The sequence below is a fragment of the Carya illinoinensis genome, chromosome 3 (assembly GCF_018687715.1).
Source record: "Carya illinoinensis cultivar Pawnee chromosome 3, C.illinoinensisPawnee_v1, whole genome shotgun sequence".
NCBI classification, from domain to species: domain Eukaryota; kingdom Viridiplantae; phylum Streptophyta; class Magnoliopsida; order Fagales; family Juglandaceae; genus Carya; species Carya illinoinensis.
The window spans coordinates 21,272,479-21,284,532 of NC_056754.1; the positions used below are offsets into that span (position 1 = coordinate 21,272,479).

The 12,054-nt window shown below is 37.4% G+C and overlaps 3 protein-coding genes across 3 annotated transcripts; 2 read left to right on the forward strand and 1 right to left on the reverse strand.

Moving 5' to 3' along the window:
* Positions 1-1,637: 1,637 nt before the first annotated feature.
* On the reverse strand, positions 1,638-8,155 carry LOC122303768 (probable plastidic glucose transporter 1). The gene is made up of 12 exons (XM_043115714.1): positions 7,911-8,155; positions 7,691-7,820; positions 6,638-6,838; positions 5,471-5,570; positions 4,586-4,698; positions 3,983-4,076; positions 3,744-3,900; positions 3,345-3,491; positions 3,175-3,248; positions 2,758-2,846; positions 2,261-2,375; positions 1,638-2,056 (listed from the first exon to the last, which is right to left on the reverse strand). Exons 1-12 carry the CDS (start codon positions 8,095-8,097, stop codon positions 1,859-1,861), a joined length of 1,605 nt encoding a protein of 534 aa, XP_042971648.1. The 5' UTR covers positions 8,098-8,155; the 3' UTR covers positions 1,638-1,858.
* A 1,614-nt stretch (positions 8,156-9,769) lies between these two features.
* Positions 9,770-10,219, forward strand: LOC122304604 (protein FAR1-RELATED SEQUENCE 2-like). The gene has a single exon (XM_043116863.1). It carries the CDS (start codon positions 9,770-9,772, stop codon positions 10,217-10,219), a length of 450 nt encoding a protein of 149 aa, XP_042972797.1.
* Positions 10,220-10,489: 270 nt separating this feature from the next.
* On the forward strand, positions 10,490-11,356 carry LOC122304605 (protein FAR1-RELATED SEQUENCE 5-like). Its single transcript, XM_043116864.1, has one exon. The coding sequence runs from the start codon at positions 10,490-10,492 to the stop codon at positions 11,354-11,356; it is 867 nt and encodes a 288-aa protein (XP_042972798.1).
* Positions 11,357-12,054: the final 698 nt, after the last annotated feature.

The following is a 12,054-nucleotide window of genomic DNA, read 5'->3' on the forward strand; positions in this document are numbered from 1 at the left end:
ACTATAGGAAAGCATGTACAGCCTCTGGATTTAATGGTATAAGAGATTCAGAGGTTCAAATCCTTACTCTGGGTAGCTCCACCTGGAGAAGTCTAGGAAAGGCAGGTTACCACCTTTATCAGTGGCCATCATAGGTCTTCATTAATGGAAGACTCCATTGGGTGACTTGGCCACGCAGACTCCACCGAGGGACCAAGATCATCTCGTTTGACTTGGAAAACGAGCAACTTCGGGAGGTCCCAAGCACAACTTTAAAGGGGTATGATTATCATCTGGTTAGTCTAGGAGGATGTCTTTCTGCTGCAGTTTATTTTAACCATTGCAAATTGGAGATATGGGTAATGAAAGAGTATGATGTGGACGAGTCTTGGATCAAGAGGTTCAACATAAAAGCTTACGTGCCTATGGGACTTGAAGAAGAGCCAGCAGACCAATTCTACAAGAATTCAAAGATAATTGAGAAATGAGAATTTGTTCGAGTTTTATGCCTTTTGAAGAACGGCGAGATCTTGTTGGAATACGAAAGCAGAGCTCTAGTATCTTATGACCCAAAAGGAGGAGAGTTTAAAGACCTAATGTTTCAGGGAATCCCAAGGTGGTATCAAACAGTTGTGTATATGGGTAGTTTCAAGTGGATTGATACCTTCACTGATGCATGAAGCGCCACAATGGAAAACGTAGATGCTTCTTTCCTGGTGAGTTTGCTTAATTCATAATGAAATCAAGCATTTATTTTTCACATAATTCCCGCCTCTTCTCCTATGGTTTTCGGTTTCCATCACCAGAGCCCCGAAGGTATGTGGTTGTAAACATCTTCTACATGTGAACTGAAGTCATAGACTCATATATTTGTAATTCGATTGTATTTGAGAAAATCTACCGGTGCTACATCACCGGAAAGTGAATTTCCTTGTGCTTTTTATGAAGATCACCACCTTTATCAGTGGCCATCGCTGATGTTGGTTGATGGAGACTTCATTGGGCCACTTGGCCATGCAGAGATCACTCAGGGAAATACATCATCTCATTTGACTTGGCAGACGACAATCTCGGGAGGCCCCAACACCATTTAAAGGATTGTGATTAGCATCTGGTGGTTAGAGGTTGTCTTTCTGCTGCATTTTATTGCAGCTATGGGAAATTAAAGGTATGGGTAATGTGAGAGTATGATGTGGAGTCATCTTGGATAAAGAAATCCACCACAAATGCCTTAAACGTATGTAATTGTGAATATCCAAGGTGATATTAAGTGCTCCATCATTGTATTGAGTGAAAATCTGCATCATCACTGGAAAGTGAAATGTTTCCCATAATGCATTTTATAAAGATTTAATACATTAAACCATCCTATTGAACCACATCAACCGCCAAACCCAATGAACAGGCCATAGGTCACAAAATTTAGACCATCATTCTTTGTGAATGGGATATTTTGCAAGCGTTAAAGATGAAAGCCAGGGTTGATGCTTCTTAGCAACTAAGATTTTCCCATGTTATGAAAGCAATTAGGTACCATATATTATGTTATGAAGCTAAGGATTGAGGTTAATCTCTTTTCACAGCTTATCTTGTAACAATTTGGTAAACAAGCCACGGACATCATAAGAATGGCGGTTGTCAAGAACAAGAATGGAAAGTGGGATGCAAAATTTTCTGTTTACTAGATATTCAAATATGTGAATGATGATGGGAAAATAAATAAATAAAAAAATTGCTTACATACAGTCAGGAAGAAAACATCCAAGGTCACTATCTGAAAATTCTCGTCACAGAATACGAGGGATCTTCCAAGCAAAACCAGCACTGCAGTTAACTGCATGACAGGTTTAGCTTTGCAGTTCTCTTGGGTCTGGGTCGTTCACTTGTCTCTAGCCTGGAAATTGGGGTTCAACGACATTTCAATTTCCTCAAGAGAACGCCCTCTAGTTTCGACTATGAAATATTTGGCAAATATTGCTGCTAACAAGGAAAATCCACCAAAGCTAGCATAAACTGGAGCAACACCAAATTTCTCCACCAGGTCGAGGAAGAAAAGACCCACCAAGAAATTGCAAACCTGATCAAAAAGCATGTAACATGTTAAAACTTGTCCAGAATTCAGTAGAGCCGTTATGAAGCAGATAAGTGAAACAAAATATGAACATACAAACATTTTAAAACACAAATAGCATGAATCAAAATGACCACAACTGACACTGTTAGATGACCATGCAGTTCTTAAGGAAATAAAAAAGTGGACTACACTTGTTTTAATACCTACCCAATGAGATGTAAAACTGAATCCCATTATCTTCCCACGCATCCTAGTGCTGCTTAGCTCCGGTATAATGAGACCAGTCACTGGGCCAGCTCCAATTGCGAAGGTAAATATGTACCTAGAGAAGGAACAGACGCAAAAAGATAAATAAATAAAAAATAAAATAAAATCCATGAGTGTCAATTCTGAGTATTTTCTAGATAACAGAAAAAGCATTCACTATCAATTAGAAAGAAGAAGAGCAAGATGAGTTTGGTGACCGACGCTGGCCCCATGAAGGTGCATAAGTTTGGTGGAAGAGCAAAAGTAATCAGATAATGAGTATAAGTTTGGTAATCATGATATATTTCTCTATCAAAAGTGAGGGTTTTAATAAAATTGGAGTACCATCCTCTGCATTTAAAAAAAAAAAAAAAAATCACGTTTGACTTTATCTTTTTTTTTTTATTGGTAAAAAGGTTTGCCTAGTCTTAAAGGTTGCAAAATGAGCAAATACTTACAGTACAGTTCCTAGTATTGATAAGTTGTGACTGAGTGATTCATCTAATGGAAAACTGATTGCGTAGACTACAAGAAACATAGAAACTGCCTGCATGGAAACAACCCAGTTGTAGCCAAGTATCATAAGCCATATGGAAAAACTGTCGTAGAAATTTGATACAACTATGGAGAATACCAAACATGAATAATTTTCTGTGACAATTTTCAGATCTCAGGAAACAAAAAAAAAAAAAAAAAAAAAAAAAAAAACTTTCTTATCTCTCAAAGATGTAAATAAACCACCACCCCACCATCCCCCATCCCCTCCCCTCCTATGTGCAGTTTTGTTTGTATGTGACAAAACAATATCGTCTCTCACTCCCCTCCCCAGGAAGTCATTAGCCTAATTTCTTGAATAAGTGCTTATGCAAACTAACCATTCCTAAGTAGCTTCCAATCAAGAGCTTCCGTCTTCCTTGCTTATCGATCAAGTATAAAGCAGTGAGTGCACCTGGAGATGATCAGCAAATGAAAAAGAATGAGAAGCTGTTCTAATTAGATTGTTATTCTAAATGCAGAGACATGTAGATGCAGCTTAGATCTCAACCTGCAAGATTGGTTAGTCCAACAACCAAGCTTGCTAAAGCACCATTTGTAACTCCAACATCTTGAAAGGTCAATGATGAAAAATAAAGAACCCCATTTATGCCTGCAAACTGCTGAAGTACAAATAGAGCACCTCCAATAAATGCAACTGCAGCCAGACAAGATGAGTCTTCCATAAATGAGGATTCATTTGGGATATAATGTAATGCTAGGATACAATACCACTTTCAAATTAAAAGGGGAAAAAAAAAAAAATTCATAACAAGCTAGCCAGTGTACCAAATATTAAAATGTGCTTATATTTCTCCCAACTTGACCCTCAATTAAAATAATTAAAATGGCCAATTTTGATGCATGACTTTAAAATTCCTTTCATGTCTAAACACCACCTTGCTACAACCTCTAGAGTGTGGCTCTTCCAGGAGTTCAAACCATCTGCTGTTCAAGTCACATCCATCATTTTTGCTGACTGACTGAAATTCTTTAACTGCTTTCTCAACTTCAGATGCCCCCCAAAGGTCACATACAACTGATTTAGCATCATCCAATTTCCCAGCCTTCATAAACAACACAAGGCAGTACTGAGAGAAGCCCAATGAGAAATAAACACAAGATTGTGAATAAATGAACGAGTCCTACTTTACAAAGCCAGCGGGGGCTGTCTACGGCAAACTGCATGCCAAGTGTAAGAATAAATCCAGGGACACTTGCAATGTAGAGCATCATCCTCCACCTGAAAGGTATATTATTGAAGTTTATCCAAAAGTTCCCCAAAGACACAAATTATATGCTTTAAAAAGTCACATCCAGACTCTTCAATAACAAATTATTATTTTTTGATAAGTAAGAAGATATTTTATCGATATGAAATAGGCATAGCCCAAGTATGCAGAAAGAATACAAGAGAATACACATATTTAGGGGATCTTCATTAAAAATTCTTACTTTCTGCTTTGTTTTAAATGACATACAAACCATAATCTGACAAAAGGCATGCCTTTATATGCGGGGTAAGAAATAACTGGTGAAAAAGCATTCACATACATGATAAACTGATAAAGAAGACATCGGTATATGGATTCAGAATCATAAGTGGAAAATCCTAGAAGTTACTGAAACTTTTCAGAACCCCGATTTTATTCTTTAAATATTCTCAATTAACAGAAAAATGTCAATATATGCAAGTAAGATACAACAAGAAAATTAAGAATTTCCCCAAAACAAAATTTATCAGAACCTCACCAATGTGGATCATTGTCAGAGGGAATTGCCAGAAACAGTGACGAAATAATCCCAAGGCAGGTTCCAATTTGACACAAGGTTCCTAGTGAACCTCTATATTTTGTTGGAGCAACCTACCACAAAGATAGACAAAAAGAGATGAGCAAAAAGAATTAACTTTTGCTGCCATTTAAAAATTGCTAAGTCCACATCCGCAAAAGATGCAATGAGCACACAAAAGTATGATCACTGTGTAACAACAAGAAAGAAAAAAGTCCATCCTAATATTAACTTTGTGTTTGAACATTATCTAGGATAAAGTCACAACCCTCCAGAAAAGGTGTGCAGAGCCTACTAATTTTTTTTTATAGGTAATCAAGAATAGGCATAGCCAAGTACACATGATGTACACATAAGAAATACCTAACTAGGATTTACAATCGAAAAGGAAATTCCTGAACATTAAGCCCATTAAAATCTACCGCCCCTGCCCAAAGGAACAAGATTTCAATCCATCCATTGTCATCTCGCAGTCCTCAAAACTTCTATCTGCCTATTATTTAAGATATTAGTTGTATCAAAGGCACTGTTAAAACACGTTATAAGGAACTCACTTTAAAGCATTTTGGAGAATTCCAGTCACTTCATCTCATTGTTTCCAACCACGTCAATCATTAGTTGCTTCCCATACTTTTTCTAATATATTCTGAATAATAAATGCTCAATATAAGGCAACCCATCATATCTAGAGAAAATATATTGAAGTTCTCCTATGCCAGACCTTCTCCAGCTGCCTAATTTTAAAAGGAAACCCATTATAATTATGATTAAGTTCAAAATTACTAGAAACTGCGTTTGGAACAAATGAACCTCGAAGATATAGCATAATTAAATACATAATGGCACCTCAGATATATAAATTGGAACAAGAACTGTGTTCACGCCTATACCAAGCCCAACAAGAAATCTTCCCCAAAGTATTTCATCCACAGAGTGGGCTTGTGCACTGTAACAAATGTAAAAGAGTCAAGATCTTTTCTGATAGGTAAAAGAGTCGTAAATTAAAAGTTGATTGTAGTGGTAAAGTCAAAATGAAGATTTGAAAATTCAGGGAAAAAATTGTTTATTGGGTGTAATATGCACATATGTAAATCATGTCATGCTCAACACTACATGTTTGTCACTCAAGATTGCCAAATTGCTATGAAGAGATCAGGAAATGCATCTAAGAAATGAAAAAGGGGAAACAAACGTTAATAATTAGTAACATAGTCAACAAGTACCCGTGATACAGTGAAGTTCCAGTATATACTTGTTGAAAAGAAGGTAAACAGCAGGTTGAAAAGAATGGTATTTCAGTGAAGGCATGAAGACAATGATGGGAAGAAATCTTCTCTAGACAATGGAACTTGCCAATGAAAGTTAGAACAACAGCAATTATAACAACAAACCAAATAGAGCAAAGTGGGTTTAGATTATGCTGATAAATATTGATTGAGGCCTACTAGAAACCGCGCTGTACTTAAAGAGGAGCCACCCGGGGTTTATCAGCATATTCTTAAGAGAAACAAGTTTCGAATTCATTTTTGCAATGAGAACAATCCCGCAAACTCAAATATGTTCAAAAACTTAACAAGAAAATGTGTAAATAACGACAAGAGAATAGAGTGAAAGAAGCAAGAGGGAAATAAACTTGGATTCATTTTCTAATCTTTCTCACCAGGTACATGTTTCTACAACCAAATTGATTTGGCTTCCTAATTGATGTTGTGTTGCAGAGTTCGTATACCACTAAGAAAATTTTAAAGCCAAACTTATAATTGGATATAATGAGCTTTAGAAAATGATGGTTTAGAAATCCATAGCATGTGATCCAACATATATATGGCAATAAATTAGGAGAACCTATTTCAATTGAACCCATCATAGAAGCTTCAAAAAGAATTCACAATAAAAATAGACTTGTATGCTTTGTCTAGAGGTTCACAGCCAAACCTAGGCATTCCCTGGCTAAAAATCAGAGATCAAACAACCAAATTGGGTCCTGTAGTGATATATATATATATAGATTACCTTAATATTGCACCAAGAATCAAGGGTATTGTGTCAATTTGAAAAGTGCGTCGACAACCAAGTTTATCAACCAACGAACCAGAGCTTATGCTTCCAACAAAGGCACCAGCAATAAATATACTAACAACAAGGCCCTCAAGGATTGAGTTTCCCTCAAAACCAAGCTCTCGTGCGATAGAAACAATAGGACCATTCATTACTCTGCAAAACACACGTCAAGTTTATCCACTGATTTTCCAATTTTCTGTTGATAACAATTCAAACACTGGGAAACATTCAGTCTAAGTTGATTGAATTTAATTGTTGATCTAATAAACCTTAAGCAGCTATGATCAGTTGCGTTCCCAGAAACCTAATAAAAAAGCTCTCAAGTGTCAATATTATCATAGTTGAGTATTTCATTATCTTAGATACTGTTTTTCAGGAAGGAAAAATACTGTATTCATTTGATATTGTTGTACGATGCTTGCGAGAATTATCTATTAAAAAAGAAAAGAAAAGATAATATCAGTTCTTCTTACTACTATGGTTATCATTATTCCTAAGCAAATCGACAATACTTTATGTCCCACAAATTCAACATAAGAGCAGCACACAATGAAAATTTTTTTGTCTGAACTTAACTAAATGGAAGTTAAGAAATTAAAAAAAAAAAAATATTTGTTAGCTAGATGGCTATCATTAAAATAAAATTGAAAGAAAAGAGCATAATTTCTTCCATCCTATGTATATATTTCCATGTAAACAAGGTTGGGGGCACTAACCAATAGAAAAGCAAAGATAGTGTTATTCGCTCAATTTCTGCGCACTTCTCTTATTTAGTCATCATCGCGTCCACTTGTTTCATCTATTAACTTTAACTCATAATTAACGTGCACAAGTGATGTGCAGAAGAGGTGTAGACCAAAAAAAAAAAAAAAAAAACAATTTTCATTCATCTGAATCATTTGCTTCATGGAGTTGAGTCTTTCATTCAATCACAAAAGTGAAAACAAAAAAACCAAACAGCAAGTTCGCCCAAAACAAAAAGGAAAGAGAGAAAAAGAGACTGACCCTATGTGATAACCAAATAGGAAATTGGACATGGAAGCGATCAACACGTGAGGAAAAGCAGGTAGCCATCCAAAATCAGAACCTTCACCGTTCTTTTCACTTGCTGAGAGCTTTTCACTCTCTGGAATATCTGCATATCCAAATAATGAATACAAAATTAGTAAATATGATATTAAATCAATCATAAATGAACAAGATTGTACGAGGTGAGTGGGATTACCTGGTTCCCGAGTTTCCAAGTCTCTGAGCTGCTTTTTTGCTGCCGGAACCTTTAACTTCCCAACCCGAAAACGATCGTCGAAACGACAAGATATAGGTGCGGAAAGAGAAAGGAGAAGTTTCGGGTTTCGGCGAGCGTTTATTATCGCCGGAAATGGACCCACCGGATTCACAGTAGCCACCCACATCGGGTCACGGCGCGGGGGGGGAGGGAGTTGTCGAGAATCGAGGAGTTGAGATGATCATCATCATCGAGAAGAATCGAAAATGTAAGCCACGTGGAGGAACATGGTGGACCAGCCACGTGGAGGAACGTGGTGGACCAGCAGTAGGATCCACAGCTGACATAATGGGGTAGAGTACCAAAAATCTTACACGTTAGAGTCCGGATGGATAAGTGCGGGGTCCACTTACTTAACAAATTACGACGAAAACACGGGCGGATGTGTTGACTGGGCGGCGTTAAGATTCAGAATCTTGTCTCCTATGGCCGCGCTCACCTTTAATTATTGCAGTGTTTTATATACAGTCGCCGGATGTAATTGAGATGCAGTCGCTGCGCCACGTCAGCCTTTATTTAAAAAAATAAAAAATAAAAAATAAAATACAAAATAAAAAGGAAACCAAAACCAGTGCAGGTTGAAAGCATTTTTGAAGGGATAGATTTCCCGCTTCTTCCATTCGCAAGTCTCCCAGAACTGAAAGGAGGAAGACATCCGATCGGCATGGGTGCAGAGAGCTGTTGTCGTTGGGTGGGTTGATTTCGGGGTGGTCCGGTCTGCATTGGAGTGGGTCAAAGGCCAGATCTTGTTTGGGTCAGGTTGGTTTCAATTGAGATTGGGTCAGATCTGTGGGTTATCTGCTCGGGTCCTGTCTGTGGGCCATCAGCTCGGGTCAGCTGAGTGGGCCATCTGCTCGGGTCAGATTCGCGGGCCAGCAGTTCAGCCCAGCATCTCGGGTCAAGGACGTGGGTGGTCAGTTTCGTGGGTCAGCACCACCACGACCAAGTTCTGGTTATGACATGGATCCATATCTGCATGCTTCAAAAAAATTGAAACAGATTTTCATAATTTGTTTGATATATATGTGGCTCTGTTTTGTGGAATTTGAATGAACATGGTAAATATATATTGTTGAACGTGAATCCATAGAGGACTTTGAAAATGTTGTATACAAATGTGGTTTGGTTTTGCTCGAGTTTGTGTCGTGTAGGAGGCCAATGATATTGGTTTGATGTTGTTTTTTACGTTGGTTGATGACTACAAAATGTAAAGTTGTGATTCAAGTACAAAACCGTGGCTTTAATATTCGGTTATTGATGGCTTTAATATTTGGTTAATGATTTGAATATATATAAATTTTTTTAAAGAAATATTTGCACCATTTTTTATTGGCACTTTTCTGTTGGATATGATTTAGTTTAATGAACTTGTTATGCAACTACTTGGTTAAAGGAGTTTATGTTACAGATTTTACTTGTTGATCGCCATAAGAGAATAAATTTTTGAATGGAACAATGCAGATATTTAATCAACCAAGATATAGCTTATTTCATAGGAAAGTTACTAATTCCTCATCGTTTACTTCCACTACCTAAATTATAAACTATTAGCTTCAATATATAGATTTGATTACCTCAAAAGTGGGCTGAATACATCAATCTCTGGTAATGAGTTTAATGAGTTTCTATTGTGGTGAAGCTTACATACAAAATTTTTATTTATTTGGTAGTGCCATAAAATGATACCAGATTTATTATTTTGTTATGGTCAATTTTTGTTTTTTTTTTTTTAATTTAGTATGCGATTACCAAGTGTTTTTTCGTAATGTGGAGATAAAAGTGAACAACTTTTACAGGGCATGGGAGAAGGGGAAGAACATGCATTTGATAGACCAGAAGAATGGGAAACTGAAGATGGCAGTCCAGGTGAACGGGAAATCGACGATTGCACTCCAGGTACATCACATGTAGTGCCATCGCCGAAAGGTGATGATATGATTGAGGAGCCAAAGTCGGGCATGGAGTTCAATTCATTTGAAGATTTGTTTAGCTATTATAAGCAGTATACTAAGAAATGCGGGTTTGGGGTGATGACACAAAGGAGTGAGAGGTTAGAGGATCAAAGTGTCAGATATGTTACTCTTGGTTGTGCACGGGGAGGGAAGGCACGGATTAAGACATCCAATGTTGCCAACCCACGTCCGACAGGAAAGACAAACTGCAAGGCAAGGATAAATGCGTTGAGAGTCGATGGAAAGATGCGGTTGACAACAGTCAATAATTCACATAATCATGTTATCAGCCCATAGAGATCTCGCTTCTATCGATGTAACAGAGAAGTGAGTGAGACAGTTAAAAGAGTCCTTGACACCAACGATTTAGCTGGTATCCGACTGAACAAGAGTTACGGATCTCTTGTAGTTGGCGCAGGTGGCTTTGAGAACCTGCCATTTCTGGAAAAAGATTGTCGCAATTATATCGACAAAGCCCGTCATCTACGACTTGGTGTAGGTGGTGCTAGAACACTTCGTGATTATTTTTTAAGGATGTAGTACCAGAATCATGGATTTTTTGCATTGATGGATTTAGACGATGACGGGAGGTTAAAAAATATTTTTTGGGTAGATCCACGTAGTCGGACAGCCTATAAGTATTTTGGTGATGTCGTGACATTTGACACCACATACTTGACTAATAGGTATGGGATGCCCTTTGCACCATTTGTTGGTGTAAACCACCACGGGCAGTCGATTCTTTTGGGAGCTGCGTTGATTTCCAGTGAGGACACGGAGACATTTATATGGCTTTTCCAAACCTGGTTGCAATGTATGGACGGAGTAGCTCCAAAGGTGATTATTACTGATCAAGACAGAGCAATGAAAAATGCAATTGCTATTGTCTTTCCGGAAACTCGACATAGATTTTGCCTATGGCATATACTGAAGAAGGCACCTGAGAAGCTTGGGGCATATGCTGCATATAAAAGTGGGTTGAAAACTGAGTTGATGAAATGTGTATACGACACACAAACTATTGAGGAGTTTGAAAAATGTTGGTCCGTGTTTATTAATACATACGACTTACATGAGAATGTGTGGTTGAAAAGTTTATATTTGGAGCGTGCGCATTGGGTACCGGTTTTTCTAAAAGAGCATTTTTGGGCGGGAATGAGTACCACTCAGCGTAGCGAGAGTATGAATGCTTTCTTTGATGGTTATGTCCATTCAAAGACAAACCTGAAAGAGTTTGTCGACCAGTTCAACAATGCGCTAAAAAGGAAAATTAAGAATGAAAATCAAGCAAAGTTTCTTTCCTTTAGTGGCACCATTCCCTGCGTATCTAGATCGCCAATTGAAAAGAAATTTCAGGTGTTGTACACGAACGCAAAATTTAAGGAAGTTCAACAGCAAGTTATCAGTGTGCTTGATTTGGATCCATTTTTATAGACAATGGATGGTGTAATGAAGAGTTATTTGGTAGAAGATGAAGTTCGTATTCAGGAGTTCACAAAATAGGTTACATATTTTGTAGATTTTAATGTCGATGACTGCAATGCAAAGTGTTCGTATGGTTTATTTCAGATGAGGGGGATACTGTGTAGGCATATTTTGGCTGTATTCAAGACAAAGGGTATAAAATCATTGCCAGATTAGTACATTTTAGACCGATGGCAGAAGGACATCAAGAGAAGATACACGTTAATCCGATCTAGCTACGATGCGCAGGATGAGAGTCCAAATGGTAATAGACAATCAATTCTTCTGAATATGTGTTATGAGATGATAGATTATGCGGTGGAATCTGATAAGGACTTTGAAGATGCAAAGAAGAAGATACATGAGATGACTGGATTATATCGTCAGAACCATCGACCCTTATCTAGTGGCCAAACAGGTTTAGGCCACCAATAAAATTTGTTTTTGTATTTATTTTTTTATTTTGTATTTTGTATTTACAATTTTGGATTTACAATTGCTATTTATTTTGGAATGACACAAAGTGTTGCTTACTTTTTTTATTATATTTTTGCAATGCAAAGTTTCGGAACCTGGGGTTACAATACTAGATGGGGCTGTAGTTGGTAGCTCACAACAAGTCAAGAGTCCACTTATTGTCAGAGGAAAAGGAAGACCTCCATCTCTTA

Bases quoted from the DNA above. Each gene is read 5' to 3' on its own strand.
- LOC122304605 (XM_043116864.1), top strand. From the start codon at position 10,490: ATGGATTTAGACGATGACGGGAGGTTAAAAAATATTTTTTGGGTAGAT.
- LOC122304604 (XM_043116863.1), top strand. From the start codon at position 9,770: ATGGGAGAAGGGGAAGAACATGCATTTGATAGACCAGAAGAATGGGAA.
- LOC122303768 (XM_043115714.1), bottom strand. From the start codon at position 8,097: ATGTGGGTGGCTACTGTGAATCCGGTGGGTCCATTTCCGGCGATAATA. The intron at 5,571-6,637 runs GTAATCTATATA...CATTTGTTACAG, and splicing joins ATTCTTGGTGCAATATTAAG to TGCACAAGCCCACTCTGTGG. The intron at 2,057-2,260 runs GTAGGTATTAAA...CTTTTTGATCAG, and splicing joins TCAGTTTTACATCTCATTGG to GTTTGCAATTTCTTGGTGGG.